This window comes from Populus trichocarpa, chromosome 13 (genome assembly GCF_000002775.5).
Source record: "Populus trichocarpa isolate Nisqually-1 chromosome 13, P.trichocarpa_v4.1, whole genome shotgun sequence".
NCBI classification, from domain to species: Eukaryota; Viridiplantae; Streptophyta; class Magnoliopsida; order Malpighiales; family Salicaceae; genus Populus; species Populus trichocarpa.
Genome location: NC_037297.2, coordinates 1,387,118 through 1,405,661, shown reverse-complemented (window position 1 = coordinate 1,405,661; position 18,544 = coordinate 1,387,118). Strand labels below are relative to the sequence as shown.

The 18,544-nt window shown below is 35.3% G+C and overlaps 3 protein-coding genes across 6 annotated transcripts; 1 reads left to right on the top strand and 2 right to left on the bottom strand.

Moving 5' to 3' along the window:
* Positions 1–510: 510 nt before the first annotated feature.
* Positions 511–3,877, bottom strand: LOC7473286 (F-box protein At1g55000). 2 transcript variants are annotated; one of them, XM_024583335.2, is made up of 3 exons: positions 3,204–3,877; positions 1,044–1,441; positions 511–908 (listed from the first exon to the last, which is right to left on the bottom strand). In XM_024583335.2, exons 1-2 carry the CDS (start codon positions 3,837–3,839, stop codon positions 1,073–1,075), a joined length of 1,005 nt encoding a protein of 334 aa, XP_024439103.2. In that variant the 5' UTR covers positions 3,840–3,877; the 3' UTR covers positions 511–908; positions 1,044–1,072. The 2 variants fall into 2 exon arrangements, with proteins under 2 accessions (XP_024439103.2, XP_002319011.4); XM_002318975.4 differs by having other exon boundaries at positions 511–1,441.
* Positions 3,878–6,684: 2,807 nt separating this feature from the next.
* LOC7481758 (protein AUXIN RESPONSE 4) lies at positions 6,685–10,927 on the bottom strand. Its single transcript, XM_024584059.2, has 2 exons — positions 9,616–10,927; positions 6,685–7,177 (listed from the first exon to the last, which is right to left on the bottom strand). The coding sequence occupies exons 1-2, from the start codon at positions 10,852–10,854 to the stop codon at positions 6,923–6,925; spliced, it is 1,494 nt and encodes a 497-aa protein (XP_024439827.1). The 5' UTR covers positions 10,855–10,927; the 3' UTR covers positions 6,685–6,922.
* Positions 10,928–11,722: 795 nt separating this feature from the next.
* LOC7473285 (aminopeptidase P2) lies at positions 11,723–18,499 on the top strand. 3 transcript variants are annotated; one of them, XR_002977443.2, is made up of 14 exons: positions 11,723–12,140; positions 12,653–12,778; positions 12,876–12,995; positions 13,347–13,622; positions 13,895–14,067; positions 14,430–14,678; positions 15,302–15,453; positions 15,541–15,731; positions 16,018–16,126; positions 16,261–16,415; positions 17,155–17,247; positions 17,583–17,663; positions 17,996–18,136; positions 18,254–18,499. XR_002977443.2 is itself a non-coding variant. In XM_024584109.2 (14 exons), the coding sequence occupies exons 1-13, from the start codon at positions 11,811–11,813 to the stop codon at positions 18,065–18,067; spliced, it is 2,127 nt and encodes a 708-aa protein (XP_024439877.2). In that variant the 5' UTR covers positions 11,723–11,810; the 3' UTR covers positions 18,068–18,109; positions 18,254–18,499. The 3 variants fall into 3 exon arrangements, 2 of the variants coding, with proteins under 2 accessions (XP_024439877.2, XP_002319540.4); XM_024584109.2 differs by having other exon boundaries at positions 17,996–18,109; XM_002319504.4 differs by having other exon boundaries at positions 17,996–18,499.
* Positions 18,500–18,544: the final 45 nt, after the last annotated feature.

Here is an 18,544-nt window from a genome sequence, read left to right as displayed (position 1 = left end):
CTACTGGTAATTCTCAAGGTTACAAATCTAGACGAACTTGTGTTTATCAAAGACCTTCCATCACAATATCACCATGTATCTTTAGAGCCTCAACGTTCGTCGTGGTCAATCAACAACAGCAAATATCTTTCGAATTTTTATTTTTTTTCCAACTATACAAAACCTCAATTTGAACTCTTTCGAAAATAACATATAAAATGATTCAAGAACTATTAAGCCTTGTCCAGTCCGACAGGTCAACCTCATAACTTGTTTACCTAGGGACTCAATTTGAACTCCTTTGAAAAAAACATCATAAAATGATTTAAAAACCATATTTGTCAAGATGAGAGACAAAGGGGTTTAAAGCCTAATATTTACATCGTTTCAAAGATTTTTAAAAAAAATAAAAAATCATAACTTGAATTAACCTGCTTGTCCTGCAAACATGCAACCCTAGTCACCTCCGGATTAGATTGTATAACTATGATTGAAAGAGTTGTTAAATGATAATAAAACAACAGTGTTGAATACAATCCAAAAAAACGTAGTAATACATTGGCAAAACAAGGTATTTTACATGGACAAACAAAGAAAACCATCCTTACAAATGAAATTGATGATGGTTTTTGACGAATTGGTGTTTCAGACAATATTACAGTCTCACAGTAAAGCAGCACTTCAGAAGATATGACTATGAACTCCTTCGACATCTCGCATATAAATTTGGACAAATTCATTTCTCATGTCATGAGAATATATATCCATACAAGACCAGCATTAGGCAGGTGGAGATCCAACATTACGAACTCGGTTCTAGGATCCGAGCATATGAAGCTCGAGGGATCATTACACAGTTGAGAAAAGGAAAGCCAAAACTGTGGAAGTTGGCTACAGCATAGGCACAACAGAAGCTTTAACATCGTCATCTGATTGAATTGAAGAGAAAATATCCCAGGGAAAGATGAAAATGATGGTAACAACTTGGAGTTTGTTTACATTATACAGGTTATGGAAAATCCCAAACCATATATGGAAGGAATTTGATTCAGAGCAGTACTTACTAGGTGCACTGTGTGTTTCATATTTCCAGCTAGCCCAGCCCTGCATCCCTCTCCCACCTAAGGTCTGCTGAAAATTCTGTGAGTGCAGCTCGAGGGTCACCATTTGAAATAGACCAGTAGTATTGAGCAGTTCCATCATCAACTTGCATGCTTCTCTTCAAGGAATCGATAACCCTTCTTTTGCCATGGTCAGAGGATGATCCCTTTGACATTAGCTTTTCATCAGGCTTGCCTTCTGGATATAATACTGCCACTTCTCTTTTCGCATGGATATCCAACTCTATGTAGCATGTCTCATTTATGAGAAGGTTTGGATTGATTATGGGGATCAACAACCTCTCCCTTGAATTTATGCCATGGTCACTCGTCATGTTATTTATCCGTTTTATATCCATGACCTGTGTAAACAAAGAAAATATCTGAAGCTCATATCACATTGTTCAACCAAGAAACAAATAAAAGAAATGGTATTTTGCAAAGTTGGCATTTTAGTCTAGAAAAAAATAGCTACTCAGACTCATTAGGGGCAATAGAATGTAGTGATGCACTGGATTTAGTCCAGCTTGAACCTTTTTACAGGATAATTTACTCATCATCTATCTAGAAAGATGAACATAACCAATACGATGCAGTACAAACTTCTAGTGGGCATTACATGAGATTTTCATTGCAAATTATAGTTTATCTTTCAGTTGATACAAAGGTTTCACTGTTATCGCTGCTTACCATAATCAAAAGATGGGCTTAAATCTGCTTTAACCGAGTGATATGGCATGGCCTTTATGTAAAATCAGTATCAACCCTAATCCTTCTTATCCTGTTTACTCACTGGCAACCACTCAACCATTAAGCCATGAGTAAGCCACCAGCACCTTTACCAACAAAACAAGAAAGGTGTGAACAGTATAATGGCCAGGTTCGTCAAATAAGTGGTATCACTGAGCTTGTTACCCCTTGTGCCTTTGTAAATGACATGTTCTGTTCATTGCTTCTACATAGAATTTGTAATTTACTTGGTTGATATGCAGATCAACCTCTTGAACCCTTACTTTCATTCTAATACAGATAGTCTTGACCCAATAAAATATAAGCTGCAAATCCTCGCATCCTAATCAGGAAAATATCATCCCTTTACATATCCTTTTAATGAAAAATATACTGCTCTAGGAAACCAATAACCGGTTCCAACTCTCATCCCTTTACATGTTAATCGATTTGATAAAAATAAATAAATAAATACTGCTCTCGAAACAAATCTCATTGCAAAGAGTAAATTCTTCGATAGCAAAACCAATCATGTGCAAAATCACGTGCAAAATGGAGGAGATACTGTGATAGCAACTTTCATGGTACCAATTGCTTTGACTACTATGATGATTAACATATCTATCCAACTCTCCAACTCTTTGCAAAACATCAATTAATTTTCAAAAAAAGGCAATCAAGGATGCCTATCTAACCCCCCTTTTAATGAGCCCGTTATCTTTTAACTTCTTATTATATTGATCTACAGAAACCAACCCCTAAAACACAAGTTTGCTTATTATGATTTGCCCAACTTCATCTACCATCCATGCTAATTCCCCATAAATCCACCTAAATATCACCATCATCTATCCCTTAAATTTCTTTGAAGTTACATATCAAAATCTCGGAAACAAAACCCAAAACAATGCTATCACCAGCTAACTCGTCCAAAACCCCCAATACCAAATTACTAACATGTGTGTGTGTGTAACAAACTCCCTATACTTCATATCTATTAAAACCCCACAATTCTCCCCTTTCAATAAACCAAATGAAAACGAGTAAAGGCAAAGGGAAAAAGCCAAAACTTTCCAATCCCATTTCTCAATTACCTGACCACAACTAAAAACTAGCAAAAAAGCAATCATATCACAAAAACCTCATTTCCCATATACCAAAAAAAAAAAAAACTTTTCCAATTCTACAAAGACGAGAATCGTATCGCAATTCGCAACCATGCCAGAAAACCACAATATCTACTTTATCCAAATCTACAAACAAAAAAAGCATATCCCAAGATACCCACATACCAAAAACCAACCTTTCTTTACTTCCAAATCTACAAACAAAAACAAAGATGTAACAAGAAAACCATTAACCAAGAACCAAAAAGTTTCCAACTTTGTTGATTACCTGAACAGAATACTTAACAGCAAGACTAGCAACAGAATCCCCTTTAACAATCTTATGTGAAATAGCAAACTTCCAAATCCCACTATCTCTCCAAAAACTTCCAGACACGGGCTTCCCCACAATATCCTTCAACTTCCATGGTTCCATAAAAGCAGGCCTCACAATCTCATCACCAGAAGCCATATCTCTCCACAGCTTGCAAACACAGCTTGCACGTGCCAAGTCTCGAGCTCCAAGCTTTCGTAAGATCATAATTAGTGTATCCCTGCAAGTGAAGACTTCAAGAAGCACGTGTGAGTCCATTTTCTTGGTGGTTTTGGTATTGGTGGGGGGTGAATCGAGAGAGGAAGATGTGGGAGCAGCCTTGTGTTTGTGAAAAGGGTTGTAATTGAAGAGAAAATCTCTCTCTTTAATTTCTATTGGTTTGTAAAAGGGAAATGAGTTTTTGTTGTTGTTGTTGTTGTTGATGGTGGCGTTTTTGGTGGTTGCTGTGGTGGTTTTGGTTGTAGTTGTGTCGGTGTTGGCGTTAGTGATGGTGGTTGGGATATGATGGTCAGTTGGGCAGGGAGAGGGAGAAACCGGGGGCTTCTTTTTGGGAAGAGGGTAATAGTAGAAAAGGGAGTCCGTGCCATCCATCGGTCAAAACAAAGCCGTGTTGTTTTGATTATCATGCTGTGCGATGCTATTTTTATCGAGGGAGGGCCTGAGGACAGGGGTGGTCATTTGGCACGTGAGACTGGATTTTTAGGTGTATCGTAGCCGCACTGTGCCGCGTTAGCATGCAAACATGTGTAGTCTCGATAATTAGGACGAAGCCAACTTGAAAAATCCATTTAAATTTTTATTCAGATTAAAAGATTATAATTATTTCTAAAAAAATAAAGAAAATTATAAAATATTAAAATTTATTAACTCTTGTTAATTTTTTAAATTTATAACCCCGAATCATTAGACTCACAGCACTCTATTTAGAAAAATCATAAAACTCAATTCCTAATTAATTACGTGTTGAGAAATAAAATTAAAAAAAAATTTAATTATACAAAAGCACTATAAAAAATAATCAGTGGAGTAGAAAAGAAAACATAAAAAATCACAAAACTGAAAAGAAAATAAGTAAAAACAAACGATGTTAATATGTGTTAACATTTCAAACCTGTGTCAATAAGTAAAAATCATGAAATTCAATTCTCAATCAATTAAATATTAAATGATTAACTTGAAAAAAAAATATTGATTACACAAAAGGATCCAAACTAAAAAAATAAGAATTAAAAAAATAAGAATCAAAATTTAAATACAAAATAATTCTTTTTTATTGAAGCATGTAATTGAAAGGAAAAATTAATTGAACAAAAAGACTAAAAAAAAACAATCAACAGAATAAGGATCAAAATAAAAAAAAATAAAAAATAGTTTTTTGATTGAATGGTGAAATTAAAAAAAAATCAATTCAACAAAATGCCTATAAAAAAATAAAAGAATAAGAATCAGATTGAAGAATATAATATTTTATAAATTGAGGTTGAATGATGAAATTTAAAACAAATAAAACTTTTATAAAAGAGTCAAGAAAAAAAATAAAAATAAAAAAATAAAGATTGAAGTAGAAATACTAATGACAAAAAAGGTCAAACTATAATTTTTAAGGAGGAGAAAAGAATAAAAAAAAAAAACTCACATGCGATAAACTGGACCACCAACGTCAACTAATGTTACACCACTAGGAAGAAGGCACAACAATACTTCCAACAACATGACTAAATGATATTTTTAGATACTGGGACGCGCCACACACGCTTGCGAATATGCCATATATGCCCCAATCTTTTTTTAAAAAAAAATTTTCTCTATGAAAAGACTCATTTGCCTCTAAGTTTACCCGAAAAAAAAAAAAGCTTTGTTAGAAGATAAAAAAAACTCTTAAAACCAATTTTATTTTTCTATATTTCCAATGAGCGCTTTGATTGTTTCACTGTGTTTTTTATTTTGTTTTATATTTGACCAAATACAAAATGACCATTCATCATGCATGACAATAACAAAAAAACTATTTTGAAAAATATTAAATTACCCTAAACACTGGTATTGAAAATTTTATTTTTAAAAATATTTCATTATTTTCACAGTGTTTTAAAATATAAAAAAATATATTTATCTCTAATTAATTTAATAATAACTAATGTACCATGTAAAAAAACCTTAATAATTAATACCTCCAAGAGCCCAATAGCCCAATAAACAGTGCCAATAAGTCTCGAATTTCTCAATCCAAAGGGCATTTATGAAACCCTAAATTACTCCTAAATTAAAACTCTAAACAATATTATTTGTCATTAAACACTAACTAACCAAAAATAAAAATAACTATGTCATCATTAAAATTTTCTTTGTGATTCCACTCGAGAATCATTCTGAATTTTAATTCTTTCGTTGCCAGCAATAATGGAAGGCAACATTTCAAACCACTACACTGTTTGGAAATGTGGTGTAAACCGTGTTATCAAAAAATTCAAATTTTTTATATTAAAATTTAATATATTTTGTATCTTTTGAATCATTTTGATGTGTTGATGTGAAAAATAATTTTTAAAAATAAAAAAATATTATTGACATATATTTCGGCACAAAAAATTATTTGAAAAGTATCCGCAATTACATTGCCAAATAGACTAAAAAGACAAGGTGTTGCCAATTTGTTTTTAATAAACAGTGTTAATTTAAAATAAAATAAAAGATATTGCTATTGCATCGGACGCAAAGCATTTCACAGAAATCAGCAAAGAATTTGTGCATTGCGTGGGTGTCTCTACGACTAGTCTACTCTTTCTGCAATACACCAAAATTGGGATAATGGTGAATTGATGGAAGTCCAATGACAGAATATCTTTTATTGAATTTTCAAAGTTCCAAGATTCGATGATAAGGATGTAATTAAAAGAAATTAAAAAAAATAAAAAGTTTTCAGAGAATCAAATTGAAAGAACAATCCTAAGATAAATTTCTGGGCAGATTCGAGATGGTACCGAGCTTCTGGGTGATGAGATTTGCTTGAAAGCACTTTCTTGCCTCTTATCTGCATCTTTCTCCCCAACAAGATTAGAAAATTTGAATTCATGTAGAAGATTTGCAGAGGCAATCTGTGATTGTTGACTGATATGGAATTTGACTTATCTTCTCCCTGAAACGTGGTCGTTTGACTTCTATTTGACGATTTCTCTCTTAAACTGATGTTGCGTCGTTTTGGTGAGGAGAAATTGAGGTTCTTCAGCTTCCATCTTTCCAGTTCTCTGGTCTCTCGAGAGAAGCATTTTCTTTTCCAAAAAAATCAGGGTTTACAAGAAGAAGAAATTAGGGATTTTGTTTTCTTCAAGCCCTAGGATCACCGCAATTTCTTGTGATGATCTCAGTCCATTATAAAAAGTTAATTTTTAAAATATTTTTAATCATCACATTAAAATATCCAAAATTACTAAAAAAATTAATTTAAAACAAAAATATCATTTTGTTTTCAAAAATATATTTGCACCGGAAAACAAACAGTGCCTTAGTATTACAAACTCCTGCCATGGTTGAAACGATCGTGTCCATCAAGGTGTTGGGATATCAGGAAAGTGTACACAGACCAGGAATTCGCTGAAGACGGTAATGTAATGCTTGAAACCAAACATTGGTTTCCACAAATATTGTCTGCTGAATCAAAAAAAGACGAAAAAAAATCAACTGCCCCATCCATGACCTAGCCCATATGCATCCATGTAACCAGCTCCATGAGTCTGAGCATGAGCATGACCATGACCATCATGATGGCCGTGACCACCATGGCCGTGATGATGGTGATGACCATCCTTTGCCTCGTCAAGCATTTTCTGTATATGCTCCGGAATAGGTTCTTCTTCAACTCGCCTAACTGATTTTGGCAAGGAGGAAACAAATTTAACAATATTCTCAGCTAGCTCATCAGCAGCATTTTCCTGAGATCACCAAAACAAATTGAAAACTAGACTTAGAATACAAGGAATTCATCACTAGCCCTGGTGATAGTAAAAAGATCAACAGAAACTCAAATGTACAATTTTATGAATCATGTTCCTTATCAAATTCTATTTTTAAGTACAGTGCTGAGCATCTATGGAAAGATAGGATATATCTTCTAACAATCTATATATGTTAAGGTTTATTTTGGCTGTTGAAATATCTGGGGACAAATTCACAATTTGCAATCAGCTCATCTAATTGGGAGGACAGTTTCAAGAAGGCAGATAAATTCCTGTTAGGTTACCAATTAGGGATGAGATGATTCAAGAAGAACAGATAAGTATCTAGAACCTGAAATCTAATCATCACGACAATTATTCTCCAGTTCTATTTGGTTGGTGATGCAGTCTGTTTATGAAATGGTAGGAAGTAGTCATTGTTCATCGAAGTCAGCTCCAAACCAATCTTATACATCAATCAGTAGTCCTTGGTACAAACTAAATGCAGCATCTCTAGAAACTACCAGCAATGCTCCACTACACTCTACTTCAACCTAAATGATTTATTATCCGTAATACAAACTAAATGCAAGATTTCAAATGGTTTATTACTTTGAAATCCTAAACTTGTTTTGTTAATTTTTATGAATGTGGTACAGGAAAACCCAAGCAGAAACCTTTGTTGATGCACCCACACCACTGTTGGCTTGCTGCTCTAGGCGATGGGATTGTTTGAAGTCATTATCGAGCAATACTCTTTCATGGAATCAGAGTCAGTTGTTGCTAGGCTCTTTGATAGAAAGGACGATTATACTGCCTAAAATAGGATAGGGCAAGGCAACTGCTTCAAATCTTCCCACAGATGGAGGAAGAGAGCCAGGGGCATGTGCAGAACAGGAGGCCACCATTCATATAAGAAGTATAAGATGGTCCACATTATACAACAAATCTTGGGATTGAATCTTCAATAACAAATTCAAGAGCAGCAAGACAAGCTAGTGAGAAGGAATTACATGAAAATTGAAATAATTAGGTACATCACAGGAGAGAAAAAGAGAGAGGTTAAGGGGGGTGGCGGTTGAAACAAAAATAAAAGGGAAAAGGTGTCTTAGGGTTTAGTTGAGTTTCTATTTATACCCCTTGTATTTTTAGTTGGGTCAAATTTGGTTGAGCCGGTTCAATAGGTTTCAGCTTTGTGAAACAGAAACTGAACTGGACCGAGTGATTTTTTTGTTTTTAAATCGGTTTCTTCAGTTTTTTCTCCTGGTTCGGTTTTTTCAGCTGTGTTTTTTATTAGTTTTTTCGGTTGATCGGTTTTTTTTGACACACCTATGTGCGTTAGAGCTCTGTCAAACTATACAATGTCTAAGATCAAGCAAGTATAGAGATTAAAATGTGAAGATTTAGCCCATGTCACTAAGTGAAAAACTTATTAAAAGCAACTAGGCTCATATCATTCCCTCCATTACATGCATTTCTCCATAAAAGAGAGTTACATTATGTTCTCTCTTCGTCACATGATAGGTTCAAGGTCTCTGGTAGAAAATGAACAAAAACGAGTTAAAATGCAGGTTTAAAACAACGAAAGGAAAATTGAGAAGATGGGTAAAGGAGGCTTTGGTTTATTTGTGATTTCCTCTTATTAGTCAAAACATTAAATGGGCATGCAGACACCCAGATAAATTCTAATTCCTCAGCAAATAATACGAATTGACAAACAGAGCCATTACAAAAGCCAAGATCAAGCCCAATTCTTTCACTGAAAAGACTAGGTAAATCTTATAGAAAACCTAACACTTTTTATGAAACTCTTTTCGAAGACCTGTGAGGTTATGTTTTTTGGAAATTTTGTTGTGAGAACATCCAGAATTTGCAACCAGCTCATTGGAATGGGAGGACAGTTTTGACAAAACAGACAATTTGCTCTTTTCATCAATTGGGGACGAGTTAAGAGGAACAAATATAAATAACATCTAGAAAATGGATCAAATCATCCAAAAAAATCTTTCCTGGTTCTATCTGGTTAGAACCAGGAACATGTTTGAGAAACATAGGCAAGCAGTCATTTTTCATTGACGGTGGCTCCAAACATGCTGTATATGTCAATCAGTAGTTCAATAATTCGGACCTAATATCTAACATAGTCCAGCAACCAAAGTCTCCACTAACCCCAACTTCAACCTATACTAAATGGTTACATATGATTCAATAATGGGTTTTACCTTATGCACATTGTTAAATGCCGTTCATTCTAGTTATCTGTCAAACCAATCAAGATCCAAAATCAGCCATTGGTCTATCATATAGAACCATTTTCACCAAGCATGATGCGAAATCCAAAAACATCCATTGTAAACTAAAATTTAAAATTTATGCTCTCACAAATCACCATACACAGTTAAAAACATATAATACAGCACAGTAAGAATTCTCACCTGAGGCCAGCGCCCACCAGTGTGTGTGACAAATTTAGCCTGTGGAAGCGCATCGGCTACCTTACGTCCCTCCTCGCTCCATTCTTTTGACCAACCACTACACCAAACAACCTGCATTGGGATTCCCTTTACCCCATCCAAACCACCCCATTCTGCAATATCAAAACTTGAATTCAATTTCTTGCCTGTAGCCACAACAGCTCTCCTCCCATCCCTCCCATTCAACATCATTCTATGTGCCGCCACATCCAAACTACCAATCCCCCTTGAGCAACACATTCTAATCAACCATTCGTACACAAAATTAACGCCTAAAACAACCTCTCTGACCACTGGCACTTCCAAAACACACAAAGGCAAAGCCGGCCTCAACCCTGTATCAACCAGAGTCACACTCCTAATCGATTCTGAATTCTTCAAAACCCAATTCGCCACCATTCCTAAACTCGAATCGTGCAAAACCAAATGCACAGGAGCTAACCCCAATGTCTCAATCACTTGGCCTAAAACCAAGCCCGTCTCTTCACTACCCAATACAATAGGCTTAACAACACTCTTTTTTTCACTATAATGAGACACAATCTCCTCATACGGAATCTGTCCGGTTTCAACCATGTTATCAAAAGCCCAAAAAATACCCTTTTCTTTAATCAGTGCATAGGCGTCCTTAAACCTCTCGAAAACTCCATTTCCTCTCTCTTCACTAGCTTCCATAAACTTATCAGAAAACCCATTTCCAGGTAAATCAAACACAACCCCATGAACCCCTTTTGAACCCAAAAGGTCTAAAACTTTCCTAAAAGAAAATGAACTTAGACCCAACCCATGAACAATCACAACTTTTTCACTCACAAAATCTCTTTTACCACTCTCTAACACAAAAACCTCACTTGATGGCTGGTTTTGAGCCAGTTGGACTTTAATTGTACGCCCCTTTGAGTAGTGTTGGCGTAGTGGGGTGGAGAGGGAAAGGAAGAAACTTTTGGGGTCTGGATTTGAATAGAGAGAGGACAAACCAATAGCTAAAAGAGTGACAAGTGAGACTGAGACAGTGAAATAGAACCAGAAAACAAAAGGGTTGATCTGTGTCTGTGCCTGTGCTTGTGTTTGTGGTTTAGTTTGTGTCATTGGCTTTGGTTTTGGCTTTCGTTTTGGATCTTTAGAAGGTGAAGTTGGTTCCTCTGTTGGTTCTCGGTCATTTTGAGGTTGTATTTCTGGTTCCTCTGTGATTATGGCCATTGTTAATGTTAAGAGACAAGAAGAGATCTATCGATCGAGAACTGCAAATTACACTACAAAAGTAAAGAAAGGAAGGAATTTCAAAGAAGTTATCGAAATTTAAAAAAAAGTTACACTTACATTCCAGTCTCCTATATATGGTAGATATTTCATATTAACCATCAAACTAAATTTTCTTGTAATTGTACCATTCAACTATTATTATTCCACCAATATAATCTTTTGATTGGCCTGAAAAAGGAGGAATATATTAATTTTCACCCCCTAATTTATATTATTTACAAAAATTTATTTATAATACAGTATTCCATGCCAAAGTATATCTTTAATAAAAAAAATTCATTAGAAAAATAAATAAAAATACAATTTGGATATTATAAACGCAACTTAATATCTTTCTATTTTTCATTTGATTTTGAAAAATCACTAGGATTAACTTTAAAAAGTATTATAACTAGTAGAACAAAAAAAATATCTTATTTTAATTATGATATAATTTTCGTTTTTTCCTTGAAGAATAGATATTGAATTGATTAATACTTTATAGTATTTTTATTTTAATGATTAAGATATTCCTAATAAAATCCAAGATTAAATATATTTTTTTTAATTTTGAACAAATCACTTATACATAAACAGTGTGTGTTTCTGTGTATAAGAAAATTTTTGCTTCCAATTAGTCTTCTTTTGACTTAAAAGAACATGAAAATAAACCAATTCCGTTAACTTTTCCAAATAGAACATGAAAGAGGGACCACAATGCTAAAATAGTAATCATTAGGGAGCATAATTGAAAGAATCTACAGTTTCAGACAAAAAATCCTAAACAGGGTGTCGTTTATGAGGTATCATCATGATTTCCTGCAAGAAAAAAAAAAGGAGTGAACTTTATTGCTCTTTACACTTAAAAAAGACCTTATCTTTCCCTTCAATTTCTCTCTGTGAGTTTCTCTAACATGCACTCAATCCCATTACCAGCTGTGATGCATCCTCTCTCTCTCTCAGCTTCTTCTCGCTTTCTCTCTCAAAAACTTTTAATTCCAAGTTCCTTTTTTTCAAATTTCAAAACAACCCACCAAAGATTTGACAAAAATTTCACTAAAGTCCCTATCATTACCAGAAATTGCACTAGCCCTCCAGTCTCTGCAAAACCATCTTCACAAATTAGATGGAGCCGTGCAAAAAAGTCGGAACCGGACGAGAAGCTTCAAGCTCTACGTGAGTTGTTTTCTAAGCCTGGGATTGGTATTGATGCTTATATTATACCTTCTCAGGATGCTCACCAAGTAAGGCTTTTTTGGCTAAACTTTTATTTGGGTTTCTGTTTTTGGTGTATTTTTTGTTAAAATTCAATTGGGTTTTGGATGTTTTTATGCATTTGTATTGGTGTTTGAATGTTATAGTGATTTGAAGTTGTAGGGGTGCATGCTGGGAATTTATGATATGCAGCTAAAGTCTATTCTTCTTGGTGTATTTTTGTTTGAAGTTAAAGGGATTGTTTTGTTTTTTACTATCGTATTGAAAAAATGGTGCTTTCCGGTGTTTTTAGTAGTAGAATTTGGAGTTTTTATGAAATGGAATTATGCTCTTTGTGTGTGTTTGTTGAATTATAATAGTTCAGCTTATTAATCACTCTAGTGTTAGCTAATTTTGTGTTTTTTGAATGTTATTAATGAATTATTGATACTAGAGCGTCTGCATTTGCTGGATATGCTTTAGGATTGTCCGGCTTTTTTTTTCTACGATATACTGGGGCTTTGTAATTACTTCTAATTAGCCTTCCCATTGTGGTTGCTAGAGTGAATTCATTGCTGAATGTTATATGCGGAGGACGTATATATCAGGGTTCACTGGTAGTGCCGGCACTGCTGTTGTCACAAAGGAGAAAGCAGCACTTTGGACAGATGGTCGATATTTTCTCCAGGTTTGAAAGAATAGTTTATTTTTAATTAAAGTGTAGTTTGTGTTTCCAACTGGAGATGAAATAGTATTTTTAATTTTTCTTTTCCTATAATGATTAGGCTGAGAAGCAATTGAATTCTAATTGGATTCTCATGCGGGCTGGTAATCCTGGAGTCCCGACAACAAGCGAATGGCTTAATGATGTTTTGGCTCCTGGGGCCAAAGTTGGTGTTGATCCTGTGAGCAATTTCTCAACCTGCTCCAATTGAATTCCCCTAGTTTCCTGCTCTTATGTTTCTGGTGTAAATTTACGTTGAAGTTCTTGTATTCATTACTTGATTATCATTCATTGGTTTTTAGCACATGCTGAATCATTCTGTTTCTGCATGCGAGCTTGTGCGGATTTTGCTTGCAAACGTTTTTCCTTCTATTGGAATAATTTGCTTTCCAAATGTTAATTGTTCAAATCATTCCTTCCACTCAATTTCTGTGTCTATAACCATCAGTTTAGTTATGATATGCATTAACTCTATCATTCTTCAACCTTGCCAATGTATGATGCCATGTCTTTGACTTTGTGAAGGGAGCAGTTTCTTTTCTCTTTTGATGCTGCCGAGGAATTGAAAGAAGCTATAGCTAAGAAAAATCACAAATTGGTTTACCTGTACAATCCAAATCTCGTGGATGAAATATGGAAGGGATCAAGGCCAATGCCTCCAAACAAACCAATAAGAATACATGAACTAAAATATGCTGGTGTGGATGTTGCATCAAAGTTGTCTTTCCTGAGGTCCGAGCTCATTGATACTTGTTCATCTGCAATCATTGTTTCCATGCTTGATGAAATTGCCTGGTTGCTGAATTTGGTAATTGCTTCTGCCCCTTCTTTTTTGGACACGTTCTCTTAAACATTGCAGCAGTAGAGGTGCTTGCAAACCTTATCTTTACATTACTGTAATCTTTGCTACTTAAAAACTAATCTAAAATAATGTCAGTGCCATTGTATTCTGGAATTTTTATTGATTTGTCAAACTTACACAAAGCAAGAATTCAATTATAAGTTAGTCGTTCAGTTATACTTCCTACTTCTGTACTTGTTATTTCTAAATGATGATCTGTGTATCTATTTATTCTGCAGAGAGGAGGCGATGTTCCTCATTCACCTGTTATGTATGCATACTTAATCGTAGAGGTTGATGGAGCCAAATTATTTGTGGATAACTCTAAAGTCACACCAGAAGTGTTGAATCATCTGAAGAATGCAGGTGTTGAATTGAAGCCATATGACACCATCCTTTCTGAGATAGAAAGGTAAATGCTATAGCCTTTTTCTTTCCAGCAGCACAGGAAACGTTCCATGTATTATTGCTGGATATTATTAGGTAGAAGTTATTCTCTATGTTCATGATTAAAGAAGCTTGTTTCTATTGATGAATGGACGACTAGTCTGGCTGTCAACATTTTATATGCCTATGTTAAACTGGTGTCTGTGAGACAAAATGAAGTGTGCCATGTTTCATAATATGTACATAGATGCCTATACAGATGTGTAGCATAGTCTAGAATGTGTGATTTTGTCTCTGGCACTGGACTTGGACTTGCTTTTTCTTATATATGCTGGCAGGCTTATTATGTGACCATACTCTGAAATATGCATTTTTTCTCTCTTTCAGTTTGGCTGCAAAAGGGGCTGAACTTTGGTTTGATACGTCTTCAGTTAATGCTGCTATAGTCAACACATATAAGTCTGCCTGTGATAGGCATTTTGAAATCCATGCAAGTGATCGTAAAGGTAACTTACATAATGGTTCCAATAATCAATCTTGGGGACCTTCTGGAGTTTACAGGGCTTCACCCATCTCTCTAGCAAAAGCTGTGAAAAATCCTGCTGAGTTAGAAGGCATGCACAATTCTCACTTAAGGTACTTACCTCTGTCATTGGAACCTATTTTGTGTTCATGATTGTGAAAGCTGCATTGTATGTTATTGTCTGTCCAACACTTGAATGTTGTGTTAATTGAATTCCAGGGTTGGGTATTCTGCACAAATTAGCATGCCTTAAAAACTGAGATTGAAAATGGTGTTATTCATCAAAGGTCAAATTTTCCGAGCAGTTTTATACGCAATTACATGAAGTCAAAGCTTCTGTCTTTTCTGTATCTACTCATTTGATTCTCTCTCCTCCTTGGAAGAACTTTCAATAAAATTATCTTGAAAAATGAAGCCTCATCCATATGTGTCGTTAGTATACACCATCTTAAATGTGTGGAATAAAATTTTATGGTTTGTTAACCTTGAGAATTTTTTGTATCTCGTTATGTCTGTTGTTATCATGCCAAATTTGTGGAATTCTTAGTGAGAATGATATCATGCTTTGGATGAAATTTTCTAGAAAAGATAGTAAGCGAGCATAGGATAATGGTTCTTTAAGGATGAAAAGCATCTGCATCTTCAGTCCTATACCTGTTTGTATAATTATTACTTGCCAAAAAATAATAGCTAATGACGTTTACAACACATGCTCATTGTGATACTTAATATGCAGGGATGCAGCTGCTCTAGCAGAGTTTTGGGTCTGGCTGGAAGGGGAAATTGACAAGGATGTGAAACTAACGGAGGTAGATGTCGCAGACAAACTTCTTGAATTCCGTTCAAAGCAGGCTGGTTTCATTGATACTAGCTTTGATACAATAAGTGGTATATTAACTTTTTTGTAACTCGTAACACATTGAAAAGGATCATTATTATAATCTGTTTCATTATTAGGATGATCTGATCTTGCAGGTTCTGGAGCAAATGGTGCTATCATACACTACAAACCTGAACCAGAGAGTTGTAGTGTTGTGGATCCAAAAAAGCTCTTTTTATTAGATAGCGGAGCTCAATATGTTGACGGAACAACTGACATAACAAGGACAGTTCACTTTGGGGAACCTACTGCACGAGAAAAGGAATGCTTCACTCGGGTTTTGCAGGTGCTGGATCTTTTTTGGTCTAATTCATATATAGTACATGCCCAGGGTTGCACCATATGAAGGGGCTTTGAGGGGAACAGATAATTTGGCATCATAGGTTACAAAATTATTATTTAGACTGATAAGATTTATGCCATAAAATCCTCCCTCCCTCCCTCCCTCCCTCTGAAGCATACCACTTTGGATACATTTGTCTCTATGATTTATGTACAATGAATATATTTGTTTTTTCTTACTTTTTTTTATGGAACAATTTGATATCTTCTAATGAACTATGACATTTCAGGGTCATATAGCTCTGGATCAGGCAGTATTCCCTGAAAATACCCCTGGTTTTGTATTGGACGCATTTGCCCGTTCATCTCTTTGGAAGATAGGGCTTGATTACCGGCATGGTACTTGTCCTGCCAATTTGTAACTGGACTTAATTTGTGAAGGGAAATTTTGTGAGGGGATACATTTCTGACTTGATTTGAGGAGGAAGAATAAAGTTTTAATTCACATGCTCCTTCTTCCTTCAATCTATTAGGTACTGGGCATGGTGTGGGAGCAGCATTAAATGTTCATGAAGGTCCTCAAAGTATTAGCTTTCGATTTGGAAATATGACTCCCTTGCAGAAAGGAATGATAGTAAGCAATGAACCAGGGTACTATGAAGATCATGCTTTTGGCATTCGAATTGAGGTACTATAATAATCCAGCTACATCTCCTTGGATTAGAAAATCTACCGTAGCTACAACATCACTTGATTGTTTAACTCTAATAATGAGTTTGTCCATTTCATTTGAAACTTGCGTCTAGTATTTCTTGGTTGGGGCCTTAATGCTATTTTTTTCTCAAGGATCATGCACCATAAATACAGTGATAGAAAAAAAAGAATCTGTACTGTAATACTAATAGATGCAGAACAACCACATTATTAATGTAGTTTGAAGGAAGCATGGTTTCTCTGTCATTGACACTCTGGGGAATTCTGTATACTTGATAGTCATACTTTAACAATACTTTATTTGCTGTAAACCTTGAGTTGGTGGTTGGGAAATTTGTTTGAATTCTCTTTTGTTTCTTGTCATCATTGGATGGGCAGTAGGCTTATTGCTTTGTAGAAATGTCCAGTGCTTGGTAGACACACAAAGTGTAGGGGGACTCATGCAGCCAGCCCTAGAGTTGTATATTCTATTAGCTTAGTTGAGTATATGCCTTAGCACACTCCATATACCCCTGTGAGCTTTCATGCCCCATGCAAACCCACTTGGACATATGTACTCTGCTTGGCCTTGTTTGTACATTTATTTGGATATTGTTGATGGTACAGTTGATATTTGTTGCCTTTGTCCACTGTTCTGCTTAATGGTTGATATATAACATCTTCCTCATTATTCATGCATTTTCTTGTGTTTAATCTCGGTTCTCTTCTTGCAGAATCTCCTTTGCGTTAAACAGGTTGACACCCCAAACCGCTATGGAGGAATAGAGTATTTGGGATTTGAAAAACTCACTTACGTCCCCATCCAGGTATGCTAGTAATCACCTGGTAAAGTTTAACATGCGAATTGTGAAGTTGTCAAAGAGACAAAAGTATTGAATTTTCCTTTGTTTGCACCACAACAGAGAAATTGAACCCCTGCCGGAACTTAAGTTAAAGTGAGAATATAACCTTAGGTTGCTAGAATAGTTGATTTTATTTGGTATCTTATTTTGATCTCTCATCTTGATTTTTTTTTTGTAGCATTTATCTCTTCTTGAATTTTGTGTTTTGGATACACTCTATCCCTAGATTTATTTTTTACGAAGCAGTAATTATATTCCAGTTCTTGCTTGTCACGAACTTCTGTCACTGGTCATTGCAGACTAAGTTAGTAGACTTGTCCTTGCTCTCTGTTGCGGAGGTTGATTGGCTCAATAATTACCACGCGCAAGTTTGGGAAAAGGCAAGTACACATCAACCAATATTGTAAACGGTCGTATGCTTCTATTGTAGTTACAATTTACTTGCACATATTTCTTTATTTGTAACTTAGAAGTTGGTCTATGAATTTGTTGACAATGTTTTAGTTCAATTTGTGCTTCTCATCAACGAGGCTGAAACCTGAATAGCTTTTGGGCACAATCCATGCCACCAATCAATCTGGCACAACACATTAAGCCTTTTTTCCCTCTACTTTTCTCCTCCTCCTCCTCTTCTTCTTTTTACATTGGCAATTTTTTTTTGGCAGATGGTTAGTCATTTACAATTACCCAGATTAACCATAGAGACTTGCAGGTTTCACCGCTGCTGGATGGTTCTGCTCGTGAATGGCTTAGGAATAACACACGACCGCTTGTCAAACAGTGATCCTGTCTTGTCCATCCATTGTTTCTTTTGGATTGCTGAGAGGTGAGCTATCTGTACATATAATATAAGGTATCATTTGTACTATACAGAGCTGTTTTTCCTACATGAATATTGAATGGTTGAAATATGAAGTGGGATTTGAGGAAATTTGTGAGCGGTTCTTTTGCTTTTTTTTAATGCATGCAGCTGTTGGTAAAGTATAGTAAATGGTTGCATTCAGCAGAAGGCTTATTTGAGGATTCAAGGAAAACTATTCCTGTTTGTGTGAAAAGCTTAGGAAATGGCTGTTACATACAATTGTTGGCATTATTCAACACAGGGCTTGATTGCAAAAAAAACTCATGTTTCCCATCTTTTGGGCTAAAGCCTAAGGGTCTCAATGTAAGAATGGTTAATATGCCCTGTGATTAGATTTCTAGACCCTGTTGTATTTATCACGTTTCCTCTCTCCACAAACGAAGTGTCCAAATCTTGGGA

Coding starts and splice junctions, on each gene's coding strand:
- LOC7473285 (XM_024584109.2), top strand. CDS start 11,811: ATGCACTCAATCCCATTACCAGCTGTGATGCATCCTCTCTCTCTCTCA. Junction 12,141..12,652: donor CTTCTCAGGATGCTCACCAA/GTAAGGCTTTTT, acceptor TGTGGTTGCTAG/AGTGAATTCATTGCTGAATG. Junction 15,732..16,017: donor GCTTCACTCGGGTTTTGCAG/GTGCTGGATCTT, acceptor ATGACATTTCAG/GGTCATATAGCTCTGGATCA.
- LOC7473286 (XM_002318975.4), bottom strand. CDS start 3,839: ATGGATGGCACGGACTCCCTTTTCTACTATTACCCTCTTCCCAAAAAG. Junction 1,442..3,203: donor CTGTTAAGTATTCTGTTCAG/GTAATCAACAAA, acceptor TTGTTTACACAG/GTCATGGATATAAAACGGAT.
- LOC7481758 (XM_024584059.2), bottom strand. CDS start 10,854: ATGGCCATAATCACAGAGGAACCAGAAATACAACCTCAAAATGACCGA. Junction 7,178..9,615: donor CTGGTGGGCGCTGGCCTCAG/GTGAGAATTCTT, acceptor TGGTGATCTCAG/GAAAATGCTGCTGATGAGCT.